The sequence below is a fragment of the Eriocheir sinensis genome, chromosome 5, assembly GCF_024679095.1.
Source record: "Eriocheir sinensis breed Jianghai 21 chromosome 5, ASM2467909v1, whole genome shotgun sequence".
In the NCBI taxonomy this organism is placed as follows: Eukaryota; Metazoa; Arthropoda; class Malacostraca; order Decapoda; family Varunidae; genus Eriocheir; species Eriocheir sinensis.
This window is the reverse complement of record NC_066513.1, coordinates 24,071,529-24,095,689: the sequence shown is the minus strand read 5'-3', so window position 1 is coordinate 24,095,689 and position 24,161 is coordinate 24,071,529. Positions and strand designations below refer to the sequence as shown.

At 42.9% G+C, this 24,161-nt stretch overlaps 1 protein-coding gene across 2 annotated transcripts in view; it reads right to left on the bottom strand.

The window, feature by feature from the left end:
• LOC126985477 (nascent polypeptide-associated complex subunit alpha, muscle-specific form-like) overlaps nucleotides 1-24,161 on the bottom strand; it is a 188,104-nt gene that overhangs the window by 8,989 nt on the left and 154,954 nt on the right. For both annotated transcript variants that reach the window (XM_050840434.1, XM_050840440.1), the window contains 3 exons: nucleotides 22,103-22,305; nucleotides 4,381-4,472; nucleotides 2,829-3,021 (listed from right to left, as the gene is read on the bottom strand). In XM_050840434.1, coding sequence (XP_050696391.1) covers nucleotides 2,829-3,021; nucleotides 4,381-4,472; nucleotides 22,103-22,305 — 488 coding nt within the window. The remainder of the gene's footprint in view (nucleotides 1-2,828; nucleotides 3,022-4,380; nucleotides 4,473-22,102; nucleotides 22,306-24,161) is intronic.

Sequence of the window (24,161 nt, the reverse complement as noted above, 5' to 3'; positions counted from 1 at the left end):
CTTCCTACCCGAGATCTCTAGAGCGAGTCTGTTCTCCGTATTTTCTTGCTTCTTCTCCTGGTTTTATTTAGTTTGATTTTAATGATCAAAGTATATTCTTAACCTCGCCTTACGCTGAGACGTCGAGCTTTAAAAAATTTCCTTGGCTTCTGTCGCTTCCTCTTTCATTTCATTTTTTTTTATTCCTCTCCTTTTCTCCTTTGATTCTCTTTATTTTGTTTTCCTTCAATTTTCTATTTTTTTGTGTATTTTTTAATTTTATTGTTCTCGACATTACATTCTGGCGTCATTTTTCTTTCTCATCTCTTTACATTTCTATCTTGTCTCCTTCCCTTTTTCTATTAATAGTTTTTATGCGGAATATACGCGTTGTGATGTCAGCTGTTTTTCCTTTCCTCTTTTTTTCTTTTTCTTTATCGTTTCCTTTTTCTTTCTTTAGCCGAGGCCAAGGCCATTAAGCGGACACAGATTAATGGACTTCAGTGGTTTGTCTTATTTCGCCTTTTTCCTAATTTATTTTTGGGTCCACTGAAATGTTTTCCTGTACTTCCCTTTTTATTTTTTTCCTTCTGTGACGCAAAGGAATTCTTCAAGTTTGTCCTTTTCTTCCTTTCTGTGTTTCCTGTATTTCCCTTTTTATTTTTTTCCTTCTGTGACGCTAAGGAATTCTTCAAGTTTGTCCTTTTCTTCCTTTCTGTGTTTCCTATGTTCTAAATCAAATTATTCTTACCTTATTATTTTATGTTTCTCTCACATTCACTGCCTTATGGATGCTTTTCTTTCTTATATTAGTTTTAGGAACACTTCAGAAATCTTAACCTTTTTTTCTCACCTTATGCGTCGTAATAACACACAGGTTGATAATTACATTTCTAACTCTGTAAGCCTTTCGTCTCTCTACAGGTTTAAATTTTCATCGTCTGACATTTTTTGTTCAGTTTTATTTTTAACTCTTGGAGACGCTCTTGGCTAACTAATTAATTTTCCTATTTTATGAGACGTAACAAGGAGTACTGAGACTAATTTCTCTATATTTAGTAATTTCCTCTTTTTACCGCCATTGCTTATACCCTGCTCGCTATTTTTTAACTTTCAAAATCCTCTTGGGGAGCCGTAATATGTTTTCGTAATTTATGAGGCTTCGTAATATGAAACTCAGAGGCTAATATCTCCATGCTTTTTCCCCGCCATTCTCTCTCTCTCTCTCTCTCTCTCTCTCTCTCTCTCTCTCTCTCTCTCTCTCTCTCTCTCTCTCTCTCTCTCTCTCTCTCTCTCTCTCTCTCTCTCTCTCTCTCTCTCTCAAGGAATAACTAATAAATTACTGATATTTAATTCAGTCGCTCATTTGACTCAGGGAAAGGAGCACCACCGTGGGGCTCCTTCACACACTTCTCAGCCCTCGTGAGATTAATGACAGCGACTCGGTACATTCACCCTCGGCGCGCCCGTTCCCTTTATGCTCTGTTTGCTAGGGCCGGCATTCGTCTGCTCTGGGTCTTGGTGAATGGCTGGACGAATGGGGTTTAGCAGAGAAGGGAGGATGATGGATTAACCGACAGACGGAAAGAGTAATTATATGAAGAGCTTGAAGTAGTAGATTGGGTAATAGTAACAGAAGGAATAGATGAATGTTATTTAGATAGAATATGAAGACAGGGTTCAAAAGAGGAAATAGAAAAAGAAGAGGGGAGAAGCATTACAGAAAGGATTAGAGGTGAAGGAAAGGTACAAAAGAAGATGAGCTGAGGAGCATAGTAGAAAAGATTGGATGTGAAATAAATGTGTAGAAGAACTGGCGTGGGGTGTAATAGAACGAACCAGATGAAACAGAGATGCGAAAGAAAAGGTGACAGTTCGATACAGAAGAAGAGAAGAGATAACCAGCATAACAAACAACCAGGGAAAAGGTTTAATGTAAGAAGAGAAGAGGCTAACAATAACGAAATTCTCCAGTTCTCACCTTTGAACCAGAAGTAGATACAGAAGGAAACAATATACAGACCCAGGCAAAGCAAAGATGGAAAATGAGAAGAGGAGTTGAACAGACCTCTAACAAAGCTCTTACCACAATTGCCAAATTATCGTACTCAGAGCATAGTATTTACCGGTTTTTGACGCCTAACTATTTGCCAAGAGACATCAGGAATTAACTATTTTAACGATAAATATAAATGAATCTAGTTATTGGGATCCAGGAGGCAGTTTTTAGGTCGGAAGTTGGTAAATATAAGAGGCTGAGTACGACAATCTGGGAACGTTGGCTCTAACTCTCACTGTTGAACGATATATAGATACAGAATAAAGCATAACACAGAACCTGGTAAAACTTAGGGGCAAAATAAGTAAAGAAAAAACGGTAAAAAGAACCATAGCATCCCCCCCCCCCCCCCTTAGCCTTACCTTTGGGCGATTAATGGATACAGAAGAGAGCTTAACAGAACCAGGTAAAGCAAAGGTGCAAAATGGAAAGAAGAAAATAAAGAAAAAAGACTCTGAATAAACCATCCCTGAGCGTCACCTTTGAACGACAAGAAGATAGAGAAAAGCATAACACAGAACTCGGCAAAACTAAAGAGTAAAGTTAAAAAAATGAAGTAAAAAGAACCATAAAAAAACATCCCCAGCCTCACCTTGAAGGAGAAAGCAAAACACAGAACCGGGTGAAACTAATGTGTAAAAATAAAAAAAACAAAAGAAATGGGGGTAAAGAACCACAACAAACCATCGCTAAGCCTCATCTTTAAACGATAGGCATAACACAGAACCAGGAAAAAAACTAACATGCAGGAGAAAAATAAAGACAATTAACACACCATCCCGATCCTCACCTTTGGACGTGACGCATCTGGACCTCACGATGTCCGTCTTGTTCGCCACGAGGATGACGCCCTTGTTGTTCATCACGTCCAGCCGCCACAGGTACTGCAAGACCTCTTCGGCGCGCAGGTAACTCGAGCGCTCCGTCACGCTCAGCACCACCACGAAGGCGTGAGGCTCGTACGTGGCCAGGTAGTTCTCCACCTGGCGCGGGAGACAACGAGGGAAGGACAGGTAGAAGCTTTTTTTTTTTTTTTTACAGTAAAGGAAGCAGTTCGAGGGTATCAATAAATAAAAACAAACAAAAGGCCGCTACAAAAAAAGTCCTCTGTATATGATTCCAGATGTTTTAAAGAGCGGAAGAAGAGGAATATGAATTTTTTTTTTTGGTTTTCATGGTGAACTATTTTATAAGCCATTCTCTCCTGTCCCTCTTACAATTCTTATCATAATTCCAATATATTAAGTCCATGTACTCATTGGTGAAGCTGACTCGCTCACATCATCATTATTTATCCCTTGTATTTAAGTCAATAACTCGCTGTGTATTCATTCATTTCATTAGTTAAGCTTCTAATGAATCCACCCTTATATTTTCCGCCCCTTTTCCGCCTCTTATCACAGTCGAAAAGAAAAACAAAACAAAACCACACGTGTCCGTTCCCCTATTCAGCCTCGTGCATTATTCCTCCTCGTGGGCAGCCTCTCTCAGCCTCTCTATCACATCCTTCAGCACACTCCCTCGCCGCTTCACACACTCCACCGCCATTCAATTCCCCCTCCACAGTTTTCAATACTCTCCGTTATGTCCCGAACAGCCACCAGCCTTTTCCATGTTCCCTCCCCTCGCCCTCTCCTTTCCTCTGTTCCCTTACTCTCCTCCCTGTTTTTCCTCTTCTCTTCTCCACCGTTCTCTTCCACTTCTCCCTTCTTCTCACTTCCCTTTTCCTTCTCTACTTTCACTCACACCGTTCCCTTCTCTCTTCCCTTCCCCGCCTTCCTTCCCTTGTCCTCCCCTTCCCCATCTTTTCCTTCTCTCCTCTGTCTCACCCTCTTCCCTGCTCTTCTTCTTTTCCTCCTTTTCCTTCCCCTCCTCCCTTATCCTCCTCCTCAATCCTTCCCTTCCTTTGCTCTTCCCCGCTCTTCTTCCTCTTCTCCTTTTCCCTTCCTCCTTTCTTCTCATTCCCTTCTAGTCCTCATACCCTCCTCCCAGCTCTTCTTCCTCACCTCCTTTCCTTTTCCCTCCCTTGCTCATCTCCCTGCCCTTCCCTTCCTTTCCTCGTACTGCCCCCTTGCCCCCTTCTATGCTATTCCTCACCTCCCTTCCCTTTTCCGCCTCCCTTCTTCACATCCCCTTTCACTCCCTTTCTTCTCTCGATTTGTCTCCTTGCCCTTCTCCCAGTACTTCTTCCTCATCTCCCTTCCCTTCCCTTCCCTTTACCGCCTCCCTCCCCTTCTCCTCACCCTTTCCTGCCCTTCCTTCCCTTCCCTTCCCTTTACCGCCTACTTTCCCTTCTCTTCACCCCTTCCTGCCCTTCCTTCCCTTCCCTCGCCTGCACTCACCGTCATCTCGTCCGCCGGGTGGTCGACAAACATAATCTCGGACTCCTCTCCGTCCAGCATCACAGACACAGACTGCTCGCCGTACTCCTCGTCTGAAAGGCGGAAGAAAAACAAAGTCGTATTCAGATCTTGTTTATGTAGCGATTTCGTCGATACTCTTGACTCCTTGACTTGACTTGCAAATCTCTTGACTGTCTGAGCTCACGTGGAAAAAAGAACACGGCATGTACATGAAAAAAGAAAGTTTGAGTCAGAGCAACTGGCATTGAGGTGTGTGTATGTTGTGCTCCACTGCAACACCCATGGTCATAAGGAACACAAGATAGACAGGAGATGCGTGTGCAGGAAAAATAACCCATTGGCAAAGGGAGCTCTGGACGCATGGAAGGGAGACGTGTTTGCAAGGGAAAAACACATCACCAGGCAATATATCTGAAGGGACGCCAATGAAACGACTGTGAGAGCCTTAATAAAAGACCCAAAAGCAAAGAGAGTACAGAATAATAAGGAAGGGCGTGTGTGAAGCCTCTCAGGATGCAGGAAGAGGAGGAGGAGGAAGAGGAGGAGCATGTCTGCGTGTCAAGACGAAGGGAAGGATTGTGGATGCTGCTAGGGCGGAGAAAGATTAAATGCGATGAAATGGAGGGAAGGAAGCAAGGGGCCGCATATAGAGAGGAAGGGGTAAGTGCATTGCCTCAGGGGAACGGGAAGGAGCGGGCCCTTGCATGTCCAGGGAAGAAAGAAAGGAATATGTTTGGGTGCTGCCGAGACGAAGAGATATTAAGGAAATGGAGGTAGAGGTGTGGGTTGTCTTCCGTCACTTGGGGATGGCTAACCCCTTGGATGTGGATTTCCTACAAGAAGACATCACCAAGCGACAGGAGTGGAACAAAAAGTGGCTGCTCCAATTTAGTGAAGAAAAATGTGAGGATATGCATCTTGGGAGGGAAAATCCAGCATATCAATACCACATGGGAAACACTCCACTACCCACCACAGAGGCACAGAAAGACCTGGGAGCATATGTTACCAGGCTACCAGTGAAGGCGAAATCCGTGCCAATCGCAGCGGACGGGTTAATTAAACACTGTAACCTTGAACACGAGTCTCAACAACACCACACCCGCTCGCCAACCACTCAGCCATCGCATTATCGCAAAGAGTCAGTTATATATGCTCATCGGGACTTAGATTTCCCATATTAGCTTAGAACTTCCATTGCGGTGGGAAAGTTTGGAACAGCCTTCATTTGTCTGTATTTCCTCTTGCCTACGATTTAAGCCTTTTGAAGAGGGGAGCATCGAGACAAATCGCCATCCTATTTTGACCCTTTTTCGGCTACTCTTACTATCAACTGTTTGCAGGAGCAGCGCCAGTGGACGTTTTTTGTTTATTCTTTATTTTGCCCTTGAATTGCCTCCTTTGCTGTGGAAGAAAAAAGATTAGCTGTCCTTTTTTCAATAACTCTTGTTCAGATACTGTTATTGGCATGATTTGGGACTCGTGGGCAACAGTACGGGGAACTGTTATCACTTTCCGTGTCTGGCGAGGGTCCTGCGGTCACATAAAGACTGACCGAGGCGGAGACACATTCCTTCCTTTTTGTAAGGCCCAGAATCGTAAAACTTGATCCATTTTGGCAACCATTCAAAGAGAGAGAGAGAGAGAGAGAGAGAGAGAGAGAGAGAGAGAGAGAGAGAGAGAGAGACTACTACTACTACTACTACTACTACTACTACTACTACTACTACTACTACTACTACTACTACTACTACTACTATTACTACTACTGGTGATAATGATAATATTAGTAAAGGGAATTATAGTACTTTCAAAAGCTCTTAAGTATTCTCTTTAAGGCATTACTGAGACTTTTTATCATTTCAAATCCTTCAGAAGTGTGTGGCACTCACGCGTGCACACACACACACACACACACACACACACAGTTAAGACGATTAACTGACTGACTTCTCTTTAAAACTCAACTAAGTATTCCTTTCATGGACTCCTTATATTTTACTTTTGCCTTTGATTCACATTAAAAAAAGAAGGCTTACATTGACAGCTCTCCTCAAAGGCTTCGATGTCGTGCGATGCTTCTGGCAATCATGTATTTCTTTCTTTCGACAGAGGAGCATCAAAGGACTTATTTACCCGTCTTCAGCATATCACCGGTTACGCATTTCTGTATCTACGGTCTGCGCTCGTTTTTTCTTTATGCCGTAAAAAGATATCGAGGTTTTAGTATTTCACTGATCTGGAGAGTTCCTGTTTCCTCTCAGTAGAAGGCCTGCTTTTTACCTTACCAAATTAGTGTCTGGTATGTCTATTCCTTTTAGATGAAATGTCAACTTTTCTCTTGTTTTAGGAAGGTCGGTAAAGTTTGGGACACGGCCGCTGATAAATATTTTACTTTCAATCAGGCTGGAAAGGTTTAGGATCTCTCGGATTTCCTGTCCGGTCGCTTTATTATGCAACAACAGAAAAAAAAGTAGATTGTCTGTCTCTCTAAAATAGGTTACGTGGCGTTCTGTAGCTGTATCAGTTGTATTATGTATTTGTTTGACCTCGTTTCGTGCTATTTTGTGTTCGTTGCGTGTCTTATATTATGGTTTTATGGCCCGTGTTTCTCTATTTGTTCGTAGTCGCTCCGTTCCACTGAAATATACAGTCTCATAAAGTGTGTCAACAGATTCCGCTTTTTATACCTTTCTTTCGCTTCTGAATGTATAGATGGACCCTCCCACACACACACCTGTACGCACTCTGACCTACACACATCCATATAGATAGATAAACTGATAGATAGAGAGATAGACACAGATATACACACAAAAGACCCCTTCCCACACACACTCCTCCCCCTCCCCCTACACCCCTATCCACGGGCGGCTCAAAAAGGAAAACACCAAAAAAGTCTGTCTGTCTGCAAATCGAAACACAGACGGACTGACAGTTACAGATTGGCGGGCGGAGTGAGACACACGCAAAAAGGGCAATAACACCGTGGCCGTTTATTAAAGGAGACATACGCCTCGACACACATACAATACGGGCGTTGTGAGCGGGCCATGTTACCGTGCCGTGACGAGAGGGCTGACGCGGGGGCCGGGCGAGGCGTGGAGCACAACACTGGCTAAGGATTTATATATGGCTGGATGTTGCTGCTGGTACGAGTGGGTGTAGGAGTAGTTATGTAGGAGGTGGTTGTGTCCGTGGGTGCATAGTAGCGGTGTGTAGTGTTAAATTTGTGTAGGCGATGCTCTGTTGGGAAGGTGTGTGTGTGGGAGGATGTGTAGCTATTAGGGAGGTTAGGTGTAGGAGTACCTGGGTGTAGGGGTTGTATTATGTAGTGTTGTGGAATAATTCTGTAGCGTGAAAGGGGATAGTGTGTGTAGGGGTATCTCTGTGGAGGCTGTTCCTACTGTTTTAAACGACAGCTTTGTTTCTCGGTTATGTTCAATCCGTAACCAGATTTTGTCCACTTTGTGCCTTTTTTTCCTAGCTGCGAGTGTGCCCAAGCCAATCTCTTTTCGTCGGCAGGTAGGAAGGTATTTAGGTAGTGAGTGAATTTAGGCGAGATCGTATTTTTTCATATTTCCGGCTCAACAAAGTTTCCAAGAGGGATTTAGTCAAGGGACGTTGGGGTAAATTCCCTGCTAACATCATTTTCCTTTTTTCTTTCAACGCAAGGAACTGAAAGACGATATTACATCATTAACGATATTAACCGGTGCCGAGAAATGATTCAGTCATGGCGCAGCTTTGAACGAACCCTGCTGCTGATCTCCCCGTTCTTTCATGCACAAAAGCGATTTACTTGTTTTCATCACGCAACGAGGAACAGAAAGACGAAAAGACAACAGCTTCCCACATTCACGCGGAGTCTTCAGGCGGCAACGGGCGGGGCGCTGAGACTTTCTGGCTTTGTACTTGACGCCTCCTTTGGGTCTGCAGCCAAGGGCACTCTGGGACGCCGGGACACACTCGCTCTGCCGCCTCGCCTAAGTGGTCTAAAGGGCGAGGGGGCAGGTCCTTCTCCTCCTTCAATAACAACACTTGACTGGCTGGACGCTGTTATGGCTGTTGGTGGTGGTGGTGATGGCTGTGAGGGCGGAGATGGTGTTGGTGGAGGGCTGGGGATGGTGGAGGTGATGTAGTTTTCTTTTTGTGTCTTGTACGGTCATTCCCTTTGCTCTAGATGGGAGTTCCCCTTTTCTCTTGTTTTAGGAATGTAGGCAGAGCGAGGGTGACGACTAATGGTATACTTAAGACGTCGGTCATTGTTATCCCTCGTATTGGGTCTGAAAGTGTGAAATTCAGTCAGCTGCGGTGGTGACGGTGAAGCCAGCCTGGGTGTGGCCGTCATTGGTGGTGCTGGTGATGACGTGCGCGGTGCTAGCGGCCGGACCAGAGGGCATATCTTTTGGTGTATAGGTTTCATCATAACACCAGATACACCTAAACATACACCCCCCGGCCAGGCCATGGGGCAGCGGCGGGCTTTTGGGTGAGGGACGGGTTGGCTGGCTGGTTGATTGGTTGACTGGTTGGCTGTTTAGTTGCTTGCTTCTCTCCTGGGTTATTTGCATGCTTAAGTGTTTACCTGATCGAGGACCTGATGAATTTCCTGACTGACTGACGGGCTATAAAGAGGTGACTGATTTAATACCTGATCTCAGCACATGATTACTCGCTTGACTGACTAACTGACTAACTGGATGACTGGCAACTACACAATCCCATCAGCTGATTGGATGAGTGGCTGATTGAACAACTGATTGGATACGGGAGTATTTAATAGGCTCATTCCTGCCCTAATTACCCGCTGATTAAATGGCCTATAGACTTTGAACACCCATCATTCCCCTCCCCTTCTTCCTCCTCTTCCTTTTACCTTCCCTCCTATGCCCCCCACTTAATTATCTTATTTCTGCTTTTTCTCTATAGCCTCTACTCACTTTCCCCTCCTTTTCCCTATTAACACACACACACACACACACACACACACGTTACAGCGGATAAACAAGAGCGTTAATGGACCTTTTTTTGCACCCTTTCCTACGCTGTTGTGATTCAGATGTGAAGGCGCGAGGCAATCCCGGCCCCTTTGCGCCTCTTATCACGTATTCCGGCGCGGCGCCATCATTTACACCTTTTTTTGAATGTCTTGATGAAGGTTCTGTTGTCTCCTGTCGCCATCAATCGCTGTGACGGAGGGAGGAAGAAGAGGAAGAGGGAGAAGAGGAAGAGTAGTGTCCACGTTAAATTGTAAGCCGAGGATCATCTTTTTTTTGTTTGTTTCGTTGTTTACGTTTTCATAAGAACTACCTTTTTTTTTTTTTTTACAGTTGGTTTGGTTCTCATTGTTGGTCGTAGTGAAGTCCTCATTTTCAGTTTCTTAGTTACTTAGTTTCCATAAGCGCTATACATGTTTTTTTTATTCGTTTTCGTTTAGTATTCATTGTTGTTCGTAGTCATGATACTTAATTTTCGTTTTAATTCGCTGTTCGCGTTTCCATAAGCACTATACATGTTTTTTTTTTTGTTTGTTATTCCTTAGTCGTACTGACGATTACTGTTTTTCATTTTAATTCGCTGTTCACGTTCCCATAAGAACTATACATGTTTTTTTTGGGGGTTTCATTTGGTCTTCCTTGTTCGTAATGATGATTCCTAATCCTCGTTTTAATTCGCTGCTCGCGTTTCCATAAGCACACATAATTATCCCCACTTCTTGTTTTCGTTTACCTTGTTAGAGTTTACGAGAGTTTTCCATTTTGATGCACCATTTATACATGACCTCAGACCTTGACCCAATCAATAGTAGAGACTTAAAGGAGTGTGAGGACGGAGGAAAAAACTGTAAGGAAGATGGAGGTATAGGTGAGGAAAAGGGAAGGAGGGAAGAGGGGAGGAAAGGGCAAGGAAGGTGGAGGAAGGGAGGGACAGAGAAGAAAATGAGGATTGAGAGAGAGAGAGAGAGAGAGAGAGAGAGAGAGAGAGAGAGAGAGAGAGAGAGAGAGAGAGAGAGAGAGAGAGAGAGAGAGAGAGAGAGAGAGAGAGAGAGAGAGAGAGAGAGAGAGAGAGAGATGAAGAGATACAGATAAAAACAGGAATAGTGGGTGAGGAAGAGAGGGGAGAAATAGAGATAAAAGTGAGGCTATAAAGAACGAAAGAGGGAGAGGGAAGGAGAAAGAGAAGAAAGAAGACATGGTAGCGAAAAATGCGAAGAGAAAAACGAGAGAAAGAGAGAAAAGAGAAGCTCAAACATTCTACCATCTTGTGTCAACGAAATCGGTCATCGGTGTTTGCGTTTTGCTCTTAAAATAAAAGAGAGGAAAAAAGTAAAGGAAAGGAAAGCGAGCGAGTGGGAAATTAAGTAAAGGCAACACACACACACACACACACACACACACACACACACACACACACACACACACACACACACACACACACACACACACACACACACACACACACACACACACACACACACACACAGCCTGCCGTCATAAAATAAAGGTTCGACGGAGAAGTAATAATAAAAATGCGTCCCAAATGCGATCACGTTTTGCAGACATTCAGAGATGATTGGAAGGAGGAGGAGGAGGAGGAGTAGGAGGAGGAGGTGGAAGGAGTAGGAGTAGGAGTAGGAGGAGGAGGAGGAGTTTAGTCCCTTCAAGTCCCTTTAGAGCCAATCATATCGACTCATTCCTCTTCCTGACTGTGACGAGAGATTGGCAAGGACCGAACCTTAAATAATCTTACAAAAAATAAATAGATATAGTAACAAGGACTGAAAGGAGAGACATATGGCACCGTTTCTGAGCTAGAGGGAAGGGAACATAAGAACATAAGAACATAAGAACGTAAGGAGTCTGCAAGAGGCCGGTTGGCCTATACAAGGCAGCTCCTGTACACTCAACCCCACCTTACCTCACCATCCATGGCTTTATCTAACCTCTTCTTGAATGTATCTATGGTATTGGCACCCACAACATGGCTCCCAAGCCTGTTCCATTCGTCCACCACTCTATTAGTGAACCAATTCTTGCCTATGTCTTTGTTGAATCTGAATTTGTCTAACTTAAAACCATTGCCACGCGTCCTACCTGGCTCTGATGAAAAATGAAGCATGGCGTCTAATTCAGCATAAGTATATAGGTGTTTTGAAAGAGAAAAGGCTGATAGGAAAGGAAAAGATGGTTTGTGACTCGAGTGAAAGAAGCAAAATAAAGAATGGGGGTTATGTTAATGTGGATGTACTTTAGTGTTTTAATTGCGTGGATGTTACCAAAGACTGAAGATGAGGAAAGTGAAGGGTAGAGGCTTAAAAATGGGTCATATGACTCGATGATCGGCACAGAGTGAATAATAAAGTTACGTCAAAATGAATATTAATTAGTAAGTTTTCTAATTGTATGTATTTTATCAAGAAGCGAAAGCTACGAATTGAAGCTGAAAAATGGGATTATAAGGGCATTAAAAAGGTACGTCAAAATAAATGCTGTTATGTATGTTTCCTAATTAAATGGTTGTTATTGAAGAGTAAAGATGAGAAAAAAGGAGAGGCTGAAAGAAAAGAATTATATGACTCCCGGTAAACGTCACAAAGTTGTTGACGGGAGTTACGTCTAAATAGATGTTTTGTATGCGTCCTAATTAACCTGGTAGCAACGACGGGACAAATTTGTGGCTTTACCGTATACCAGCGATATTATTAAATGGTTTGCGTGAGTGATGATTCTTTCTCATTTTTCTCGCTTAGAGGGGCCATTAAGAAACATGATCCCCGCAGCTACCGGGTTAAATGGATGCTGCCAAAGGTGGATATTATCAAAGAGCGAGAGTGAAAAGAGGGAAGGTGGATACTATCAAAGAGCGAGAGTGAAAAGAGGGAAGAGTAGAGGCCGATAAAATGGTATAATACGACTCGCAGTGAAAGACCCAAAGCAATTAATGGGAGAAACGTCAAGATGGTTGCTGTTATATATGTCCTACTTACATGAATGTTATTATAAGGCGAAGGTGAGGAAAAAAAAGGATAGAAACTGAAAGAAGGGCATTATAACTATCGGTGAACACGACAGAGAAATTAATATGGGTTCCGTCAAGAAGAATGCTATTATGTATGTGTTCTTAGTAAATGAATGTTATGGAAAAGCGAAGGTGAAGAAGGGGAAGGAAAGAGGCTAAAAATGGGTCATATGATTTCTTGAACGCCACAAAATAGTTAAACGCCAAAGTGGATGTTAATTAGTAAGTGTCTTAATTCAGTGGATGTTAAAGAGTGAAGGTGAGGAAGGTAACAGAGGCTGGAAAAAAGAAGTTATATGATTCCCGGTGAACGACATAAAACAATTGATAGGACTTACATCAAAATAGATGCTGATATGGTTGTCCTAATCAAACGAATATTCTCAAGAAGCAAAGGTGGGGAAAGGGAAGGATAGAGAAAAGAAGAGAAAGAAGGAAGAGAAAGAAAGGTGTTACATGACCCCTGGTGAACGCCACTAAATAATCTATAGGAGTTAAGTCAAAATGGATGCTGTTATATGTATCCTAAGTGAGTGAAGGTGAGAGAAGGGAACGATAGAGACTGTAAGAAAGGGGCCACGTGACTCACTGAACGCCTGAGAATAATTGATCGGAGTTTCGTCTAACTGGGCGTTATTTATTCTTTTAATGGTGACGTTGATGCCTCAGGTGGGTGAGGGGGACGATGATGCCCCGTGATGGACGTCCAAAGTGCGGCGGCCCGGACACCTGACACTCTGAATAAATCGTTCCCTCGACAGCAATTAAGACACGCACACCTGCTCGCTCTAAAATATGACTTCCATTTATTTTTTTCCGGACTTTCATTACCATCACAAAAGAGAGGAAGAGGGGGAAAAATGATACACTGACCGAAACTGTAAAAGGGTAAAAAAATAACGCTTGAAAGGTCATTGTGTAGTTGTTGAAGAAGAGTTGATGTGACTGGAAATGAAATAATAAATAAATAGGCTTTCAGGTTGTTTTGTAAGCAGTTAAAAAAAAAGAAATGCATGTAAAAGTTTTGAAGTATGTATTTTAAACGTTTGAATATGAAAAAAAAAATATATATCCAACTAAAAGGAATGAAACTAAGAGAACAGAAAGAAGATATTGAAAGACTAGTGTAATTATTAAAATAAAGTTAATGCTTTGTAACAATGAATGAAGCACTGTAGATAGTTTGTAACCGCCTAATTTTACAGTGAATCAAATAAGAGGGAAACAAACACGGTAAAGGTTATTTTGGAATCGCCGAGCACAAAGCAAATAAATCATAATTCTCTGTAATGGGACTTGCGATTATTATTGGAATTAGCTATAAATGTAATGAATGGCTGATGGCGAACAAAAAAAAGAAAAAAAAAAAGAAAAAAAAAAGAAGCGACAAAACACCGGAACAGAAAAAAAGGTTACTCAAACGACGCACCTGAGGGTAATTAGGGGGACTAAGGTGTCTCCTTCATCACAGGTAAAAGTTCCATTAGTCACTCTTAATAAACTTGTGATACTGCCTCAAGGTGTGTGTGTGTGTGTGTGTGTGTGTGTGTGTGTGTGTGTGTGTGCATGATTGTGTATTTTATTCATTTACGTGTTTAAATTAATCAACCAATCAGCCATCCAGTCTGCGTCTCTCTCTCTCTCTCTCTCTCTCTCTCTCTCTCTCTCTCTCTCTCTTACGTAATGCTGAAGTCAGGCTAAATAATTTGGTGACCCCATTCCAGTCTTTGAAGGAGGAGGAGGAGGAGGAGGAGGAGGAGGCGAAGAAGGAGGAGGAGGAGGCGAAGGAGAAGGAGAAGGAGGAGGAGGCGAAGGAGAAGGAGAAGGCGAAGGAGAAGGAGAAGGAGAAGGAGGAGGAGGCGAAGGAGAAGGAGAAGGAGAAGGAAGAGGAGGCGAAGGAGAAGGAGAAGGAGAAGGAGAAGGAAGAGGAGGCGAAGGAGAAGGAGAAGAAGGAGGAGGAGGAAACGTGAAAACATCGAAGGACGGGTAACAGCAAGGCTCCTCGCTCCAGTGATTTTAATATGTCCACAGAGCAGATCGAAGCACCGCGGCGCGTACATTAAGTTCACTCTTGAAGCAATAAAGTAGCTTGATGAATCTCGCTCTCATATTATTATTATTATTATTATTATTATTATTATTATTATTATTATTATTATTATTATTATTATTATTATTATTATTATTATTATTATTATTATTATTATTATTATTATTATTATTATTAAAACATTGACTTACACCCAACAAGTCTTTATCTGTCTTACGTTTACTATCAATAATTATGTTTCGTCTTCTTGTTGTTGTTGTTGTTGTTGTTTTAGTTTCCCTGTTTCCTTTCCTCGTGTTTCCTTTGTTTTCTTTTTCTATGTTTTTCATTAGAAGAAAGAAAGGAATAAAGGAAAAGATGAAGGAAATTTAATCAAGAAAACAAGAAAAAATAATAAAAAATGTTAAAACAGGAAACATCTAATGACTCTATCGTATACATATTTAATTATCATTATCATTATTATTATTATTATTATTATTATTATTATTATTATTATTATTATTATTATTATTATTATTATTATTATTTTTATTATTAGGCTACTGCTTTAGAAGGAAGGAAGATGGAAGGAGGAAAAAGAGAAGGGGAAGGAGGAAAAGGAAGAGGAAGAGGAGGAGAAGGAGGAGGAAAACAACAACGATTTCCGACTAATAAAAGGAAATTTAGACATAACAACAATCCAGACAGACTTCATTTTTCAACTGGATCTAGCGTTGTTTTTTTCTATTATTTTTTTCTATAACAGGTGGTAACGCATCACACACACACACACACACACACACACACACACACACGCACACAAAAAAAGCTTCCTGGTCAGACATATTTTCACAGGGATGATTGAAACTTTTATTTGCTTTTCTAGTCGTGGGATTTAAAGGGAAATATGCCATGTGCTATTTTTTCTTTGTGTAAAAAAAAGTATAACATCACTCATCATCGGACGCCTGTTTCATTCTCGTTCAGTTTAATGATGAACAAAAAATAACGCTGTTCAGTGAAATGTCAGGTTCTGTTCCAATATGACGAGAGAGAGAGAGAGAGAGAGAGAGAGAGAGAGAGAGAGAGAGAGAGAGAGAGAGAGAGAGAGAGAGAGAGAGAGAGAGAGAGAGAGAGAGAGAGAATTATAGACACATGCCTTACCTACTAATTAGTGTTTTTATGTATGTATATTATTACCCTCCTCTTCCTCCTCCTCCTCCTCCTCCTCCTCCTCTCGTCTTCAATCACTAAGAAGCCACGTCGAAGCCAACTTGTGCAGGTGAAGTGTAATCAGTGTCAGTTAGGTTAATTAGGCATCCATAGTGAAGCATCTCAGGTGGGCGGGAGGCTGAGAGGCGGAGATTGATGTATGTATAATGGCGGAGGGGCGGAGGAGGAGGAGGAGGAGGAGGAGGAGGAGGAGGGAACGTAGGCAAATGGGAGAGGAGTGTGAGAAAGAAAACAGAGAAAGAGGAGGAAAAATGACTGAGGAGGATGAGGAAGAGGAAGAGAGAGAAAAGTACTCGTGGAAGAGAAAGAGAAAGAGAAAGTGGAAGAGGCGGAAAGTGGTCAGAGGGAACGAAAGGCAAATGGAAGAGAAGTAAGGGATGTAGAGAACGTAAAAAACAACAACACATAGAGGAATAGAAGGAGAAATAATAGAAGAGGAAGAACGAGCACTCAGGCGAAGAGGGAAATTGAGAGATGGATGTTAAAGGTCAAAGGAGGAAGAGTAATAACATTAAGAGGAGGAAGAGGAATGATGGAAAGGGTGAACCGAAATGGAGTGAGGAATTGATGGGGAAAAGTGAAGATGGAGAAAGAGGAATGAGAGGAAATAGTAAGAAAAAGAATAATAGAAAAAAACCAGATGATAACGAGCGGAAGACATTAAGAGAAACGAATGAAAGAATAAGAGGAGAAAGAGGAGAACTAGAGAAAATGCAGCAAGAGGAATAAGGGGAAGAGGAGTAAGAAAGAGTAGAAATTGAAGGACAGTTGACAGGGAGTAGAAAACAGAGAAATAAAGGAGGAGGAAGAAGGGAAAGAAGGGGAGCGGGCCCTGCAGAAGAGGAGGCATGGAAGGGTATAAGAGAAGGAGGGAAGGAGAGAAGGATGCAAGAGGAAGAAGGGAAAGAGGAAGAGGAATTCTGGAAGGGGTCAACAAGAGGCAGATATTGATGTATTGGTCGTGGCAGGGGCGGCAGGGTACGTATCTAACAGGGTGTGTGAGAAGGAAGGGAAGGGAGACTAAGAGAAAAGAAATGGAAGAAGGAAACGAGGAAGAGGGTTAAGGAAAAAGGGAGAAATACATGTAAGCAGATAGCGATGCAGAGAAAGAAGGAAGGAAGGGAGGGAGGCATGGAAGAAGGAGAAAGGGAGGAAGGGAAGAGGAGGGAAGACAGGGAAGGGAAGGGAGACTAAAGAGAAAGAAGTAAAAGAAGGAAGAAATGGAGAAATACATGAAAGCAGAGAGTTAGGTAGGGAAGGAGGAAGGGAGAGAGGGAGGCATGGAAGAGGGAAAAAGGGAAGATGGGAAGAGGAGAAAAGGAGGAAGAAGAAAAGAATAGATACAGGGAAGCAGAAAGATAGTGAGGTATGGAAGAGGCAGGAAGGAAGGAGGAGGGAAGGCAGGGGTGGGTGAAACAGACAGAGATTGATGTGCAAAACCTGGAAGGGGAAGGAGGCAGGGGAGTGATCTGACAGGGTGGATTTGGGTGAGGAAGCTGATGAAGGGAAGAAGGGAGGGAGGAAAACAGAGAAAGAGAGGAAAGGTTAGGTGTAGGGAAGATGAACGAAGGAGGGGATGAAAAGAAAAACGAAAGAGAAAACTGAAGGAAGAAGAGGGAAGGAAGTAGAGAAGGAAGGAGGGAAGGAAGGAAGGTAGGAAGGAAGCAAGGAAAGAGGGAGTGTAAAAAGGAAGGTAGGAAGGAAGGAAGGAGGAAAGCAAGGAAGGAAGGAAGGAAGGAAGAAAGAAAGAAAAGAAGGAAGGAAGGAAGGATGGAAGAAAGGAAGGAAGAAAGGAAGGGAGGATGCAAGGGAGAAAGGAAGGAAGGAAGGAAGGAAAAGAGGGATGGAGGGAAGGAGGTAAGAAAGGAAGGAAGAAAGGAAGGAAGAAAGGAAGGAAGGAAGGTAAAGAGAAAGGATGGAAGGAAGGAAGGAAGGAAGGAAGGGAAAAAAAGGAAGGGCTCGTATGATTGAGTAGGAAAAGAGATTAGGCGCCACGGGAGAAACAATAGGAAGAGGAAGGAGGAAGAGGAAGGAGGAAGAGGAAGGAGGAAGAGGAAACAAAAAAAAAACCCAAAGAAAAAGTGACGCACAGGAAGGAGGAGAAAGAGGAAGAGAAGAAGTATGAATAGGAAGAAGAAGAGAGAGAATAATAGAAGGAGATCGAGGGAGAAAAAAGAAAGTGAAGCTGACGAGAGAGAGAGAGAGAGAGAGAGAGAGAGAGAGAGAGAGAGAGAGAGAGAGAGAGAGAGAGAGAGAGAGAGAGAGAGAGAGAGAGAGAGAGAGAGAGAGAGAGAGAGAGAGAGGCTGGCATTCATTTAAGATAAGTTCCCAACTTAAGTGGTATTAGAATGAACTGTCAGAGGAGGAGAGGAGGAGGAAAACCTTACTTCCAAACACTTACCGAGGAGGAGGAGGAGGAGGAGGAAGAAAAGAGGCGGCATTGGTTTAGGAGGTACAAATATGTGGAAGAAAGGGAGAAATAAGAGGAGTCGGAGGAGGCGGAGGAGGTGGAGGAGGAGGAGGGAAGAAGGAAGGAAAATTAGAGTTGACAGAATAGAGGGAAAAGGTGCTACTTTGGGGGCCGAAACAGGAAGGGAAGAGTCAAAAGAGGAGGAAGAAGGGATGGAGGCCGAGGCGGAGGAGGAGAAGGAGGAGGCGGAGGTGGAGGCGGAGGAGGCGGAGGAGGAGGCGGAGGAGGAGGAGGAACGCAAGATGGAACTCAATTTTCACGGACGAGAAATTGCAAGAATGTTTTTCTAATAGCGGGAGAAGAAGGGATGACGCGTGGCATTGAGGATCAAATACCAGGAGGAGGAGGAGGAGGAGGAGGAGGAGGAGGAGGAGGAGGAGGATAAGCAGAAGAAGAAAAAGAAATAGTAGAAGGAAGAGGACGATTGAAATATGTATAGAAAAAAAGATGAAGATAAAAACGATAAGGAAGAAGAGGAGAAGAAGGAAAAAAATGTTGGAGGAGAAGGAGAAGAAAGAGGAGATGAAAAAGAAAGAGGAGGAGAAGAAAGAAGAGGAGGAGAAGGAGGACAAAGAGGAGGAGGAGGAGGAGGAGAGAGTGATTCCGTCTCTGCCTGTATCGATTCCGGGAGATTTTTCTTTTTTTTTGTATCTGCTTTTGTCTCTATCTCTTTTTCTTTACTTTTTTCTTCTTTTCTTTATTTGAATTCCCTTTGTCTCCTCGTAATGCCTTGAAAGTGATCGCCTCTCTCTCCTTTGCTTATAAGTCTGCGTCTGTTTGTCTCCTTCTGCGTTTGTTTCTATGGGTTCTCTTTTGTCGGGTTCTTTATTAGTGTTCTTTATCTGTCTCTTTAAATGTTCTTTGTTGTGACTTCTGTGTGTTCTCTTTGTCGGTTTCTCTTCCCTTGTGTCTGTCTGTCGTTTGCCCATCTCTGTTTTCCGGTTTCAATTTGTCATATCTTAGTCTGATGTGTTTTTCTCTCTCTCTCTCTATGTTTGTTTATATTTCTTTCTCACGAAAACGCATTAGTATACACGAGAGAGAGAGAGAGAGAGAGAGAGAGAGAGAGAGAGAGAGAGAGAGAGAGAGAGAGAGAGAGAGAGAGAGAGAGAGAGAGAGAGAGAGAGAGAACACGTCGCCTGTCAAGTGCTCAGAAACTTTTACAAACAGGAATAATATCTGAACCAAGTTAGTGAGGAGCCAGGCGGGCAGACGGAGAGAGAGAGAGAGAGAGAGAGAGAGAGAGAGAGAGAGAGGGAGAGGGAGAAGGGGAGAGGACACGGCTGACCAAGTTTGTGAGCCCTCAAGGAAACGCTCGGAAGGGATTCAATACCCTCCCTAGATTCCTCAATACCCGAGTAAATATCTCTGAAAACCACTTTGCATCGCCTCGGGGTCTTGTCAACACGGAGAGGAGTGCCGACAGACCATAGGCTCAGATTGGTGCAACTCCCTCTATGTATCACTTAATCTCTCTCACAAGTCCGGAGTTCCACGAGGTTGAGTTTGATGCCGTCTTGATTCTGCGAGCAAAGGCGATCGATGGTACCATGAAGGCCTACGGTGACGCCTCCTAAGTGCTGAGTGACGGAAAATACGATAGAGAGATAAAAAAGGGAGGATTCGAACCCGCTGCGTCTTGAGGGATCGTGATGTATCGGTGAAAAGTGTTGTGTCGAGTTAAGTTAGTGGAGACACATCGGATCCTATTTAAAAGACATATAGATACACAAACTTCCTACTTCAATATAATGCAACGATAGAACCTAATATGACCTAACTGTACTTTGCCTCACTTGAATCTACCTCACAAGTTCGGAGTTCCAAGGGGTCGAGTTTGATGCCGTCTTAAGTTAGTGGAGACATATCAGATCCTATTCAAAAGACATATAGATACACAAACACCCTACTTCTGTATAATGCAACGATAGAACCTAATATGACCTCACGTACTCTTGTCTCACTTGAATCTACCTCACAAGTCCGGAGTTCCAAGGGGTTGATTAATTATTTATACTGTCTTACGTTAATGGAGACATGTTTGGCCCTCACTAAAAGACAGACACCCAAATATGCTACTCCAATATAATGCAATACAATAATAAAATCTAAGCTGACCTAACCTTATGTCACCATGTAATCTACCTCGCAAGTCCGGTTATTTATACTGTCTTACGTTAGTTCAGACATATCAGATCGTAAAGGAAAGATATATAGATACACAGATATGCTACTCCAATAGATGCAATAAAATGATGGAATAATGTTAGAGAGGAAATGATTCTCCTTTTACTGATTTCAAGCAACAGTACACGCCTCCCTTTTGGCTACTCTATACTTTTATCTTCTATGGGAGCGGCGAGTAGCGTAGCGTTTTTTATGTTTTGCTTTGTACTTTTTTTCTCGCCCTTGAGCCGTGTCCTTTGATGTAAAAAATAATGTAGTTTGAGATATAGAAGCTTATCTAATCGAGTAATAGAAGGATGTCCGTTTTTGAGTTACATCAAAGGTTCGAGTCCAGAATATCAAGTATGTAATTTATTGTTTAGACGCTTGCCATTAATTCATAAGGTCCAGGGAATTCATGACCAAAGGAGTAGAAACGAGACCCGAGTCTGCCATTCCAGCTCCAGAATGTATAGACGCCAGTAATGTTAAGAATAGATGGCGTGTATTGTTGCTTGAGATCCCTCCTAGTAACTTCACGGTCCAGGGGATACCCATGTACGACCCGCGATAAAGAAGGAGATAAAAGTAACGCTACAGAACAGAACAGCTACCCGAGCAAACCCCTTACGAGAGAAAACTAAGCGAGGGAGAGGCAGTACAGGCCGGTAAACCTTCCCGTGTAAACCGTTTATAGGCGGAGAGGGGAAGAAGGCGGAGAACTGAACGGATTTCCATGTAAACAAGGAAGAGAGAGAGGAGAGAAGGGAAGACATATGGGTGCCTTGTTAGAGAGAGAGAGAGAGAGAGAGAGAGAGAGAGAGAGAGAGAGAGAGAGAGAGAGAGAGAGAGAGAGAGATATGAGGATAGCTAGGCCTAAAAACCGCAAACACGAGAGATGACGCAGATAAAAGACCAAAAATCTTCACTACGAAAAAAATCACACAGCGACCTACGAAAAAAAGTGATAGGTAAAAAGGAGGAAGAAGAGGAAGACAAGTGATTGATGCATATGAGGAGGAGGAATAAGACGAGACTGAGAGATACATATGAGGAATAGGAACAAGACAAGACATAGATACATATGAAGGTTAGTAATAAGACGAGATTGAGAGATACATATGAGGAATAGAAAATAAGACATGACTGAGAGATACATATGAAGGATACGAATAAGACAAGACTGAGAGATACATATGAGGAATAGAAATAAGACGAGACTGAGAGATACATATGAGGAATAGGAATAAGACGAGACTGAGAGATACATATGAGGGATAGGAATAAGACAAGACTGAGAGATACATATGAGGAATAGAAATAAGACGAGACTGAGAGATACATATGAGGAATAGAAAATAAGACATGACTGAGAGATACATATGAAGGATACGAATAAGACAAGACTGAGAGACACATATGAGGAATAGAAATAAGACGAGACTGAGAGATACATATGAGGAATAGGAATAAGACGAGACTGAGAGATACATATGAGGAATAGGAATAAGACGAGACTGAGAGATACATATGAAGGATACGAATAAGACAAGACTGAGAGATACATATGAGGAACAGAAATAAGACGAGACTGAGAGAAACATATGAAGGATACGAATAAGACAAGACTGAGAGATACATATGAGGGATAGAAATAAGACGAGACTGAGAGATACATATGAGGGATAGGAATAAGACAAGACTGAGAAATACATATAAGGAATAGGAATGACAAGAATACTAAGAGATAGACTTGAAAAGGCAGCCAGCTCACCCACCTAAGGAGTAGTCGTAAGCGTTGATATGCTCCGAGGTCATGAACTGATGCACCAGCGCCGTCTTGCCCACGCCCGCCGCACCCAGCATCACCACCCGGTACGGCGTCATCATCTCCGACGCCGACGACGCTGCAGACGAGGCCGCAGACGACGCCGCAGAGGTCGCGAGGGAACAAGGATGTGACCACGCGCACCCATCGGCACTACAGTGAGAGAACGTGTTAATGGGGGAAGCAGGCGACGCAGGAGAACGAGAAAGACCAGGAGTTAGAAGAGGACGAGTTAATTGGAGAAACAGGAGCAGAAGTAAGACAAGGACCAGAAGAGAATATGTTAATGGGAGTTAAAAGAAAACCATGAGGAGAAGAGGACGTGTCAATAGGATAATCAGGAGGAGCAGAAGGAAGAGGAAGACCAGGAGGAGAAGAGAAATGTTAATGGGAGGAGGAGCAGAAGAAGGAAGAGAAGACCTGGAAGAGAAGAAACCGTGTGAATGGGAGGAAAGGAGGAGGCAGAAGGGAACGGAAGAAGACCAGGAGAAGAGAACGTAATAAGAGGAGCAGAAGGGAAAGGGGGAAGAGGAATACCAAGAGGAGAAAAGAATGAGTTAATGAGAGAATCATGAATAGAAGAAGAGTAAGAGGAGGAATAGAAAAGAGTGCTTGGAAACAAAATACTAAAAAGACGTAAGAAAGAAAGACAGATATAAAACATAATCACAATAAAACAAGAAGTAAAGATAAACAAGAAACAATGAGGAAGACAAAAGATAGTGAAGAGTAGAAAGGAAACCAGATAAAATAGAATGAGAAGGAAGAGGAGAGCCAAAATTAAATAAGGGAAAGAAAATATGAGGCAGAAAACATAATAAAAAATGGAATGGAAGGAAAAATTCGGAAAGAGAAAAAATTGTGCAGCCAAAACGCAATAAAGGAAACGGAAAGAGATAAGAAAAAGAAAAAAAATGAAAGAAAAAAAAGAAGAAAAAGAGACTGGATAAGAATAAAGACATAGCTGTGCAAAGAAAGGAACTTAGTGTTATCAGAGAGAGAGAGAGAGAGAGAGAGAGAGAGAGAGAGAGAGAGAGAGAGAGAGAGAGAGAGAGAGAGAGAGGAGGGCCTGAGTTTCCGGGAGTAGAAGGAGCATTAAGTTGTGAGAAGGACGAGAGAATGGAAGAGGAAGAGAGAATAGAGGAGGAAGGGAGGAGGAGGGAGGGAGAGAATAGAAGGAGGAGGAGGAGGAGGAGGAGGAGGAGGGAGGAGGAAGTAATCTGTCAGAGGTAAACTTTAAGAGAGAGAGAGAGAGAGAGAGAGAGAGAGAGAGAGAGAGAGAGAGAGAGAGAGAGAGAGAGAGAGAGAGAGAGAGAGAGAGAGAGAGAGAGAGAGAGAGAGAGAGAATGGGGAGGAAGTAGAAAGAGCTGTCAGTTGTGAAGTTTAGGAGCGTAGACTGTCAGTGAGAGAGAGAGAGAGAGAGAGAGAGAGAGAGAGAGAGAGAGAGAGAGAGAGAGAGAGAGAGAGAGAGAGAGAGAGAGAAAATCAAAGTGGAATGTCTGTGTTGCCTCGGCGGCGCGCGGTGGTCGAGGGAGTGGAATGCGATATAGTAATGCAATGGCGGAATGTTGGTTGGTTGCCTTGCGAAGAGATAAAAACAAAATGACAGAATGGACCCGTATCTCTTTTGTTGACGGAGGGAGAGGAAAAGGAAGGAAGGAAAGAGGGAGGGAGGGAGGGAGGGAGAGGTAGGAAGGACAGAAGAACAGGTAGTACGGTGGAAATGATGGAGGGAATAGCAAAGGAAGGAAGTATGAAAGGAAGGAATAAAGGAAGGAAGGAAAGAGCTAGCGAAAGAAGGAACGAACCAACGAAAGAAGGAACTAAAAATAACCCGGAAGTAGAATTAACAATGCCATTAATTTTTGTCATTGGTCTTCGTATTTTGCTTTTTTTTCCTCCTCAGATCTTGCGCCACGACGTAAGCTGGACGAGAACTAATACATGTGTGTGTGTGTGTGTGTGTGTGTGTGTGTGTGTGTGTGTGTGTGTGTGTGTGTGTGTGTGTG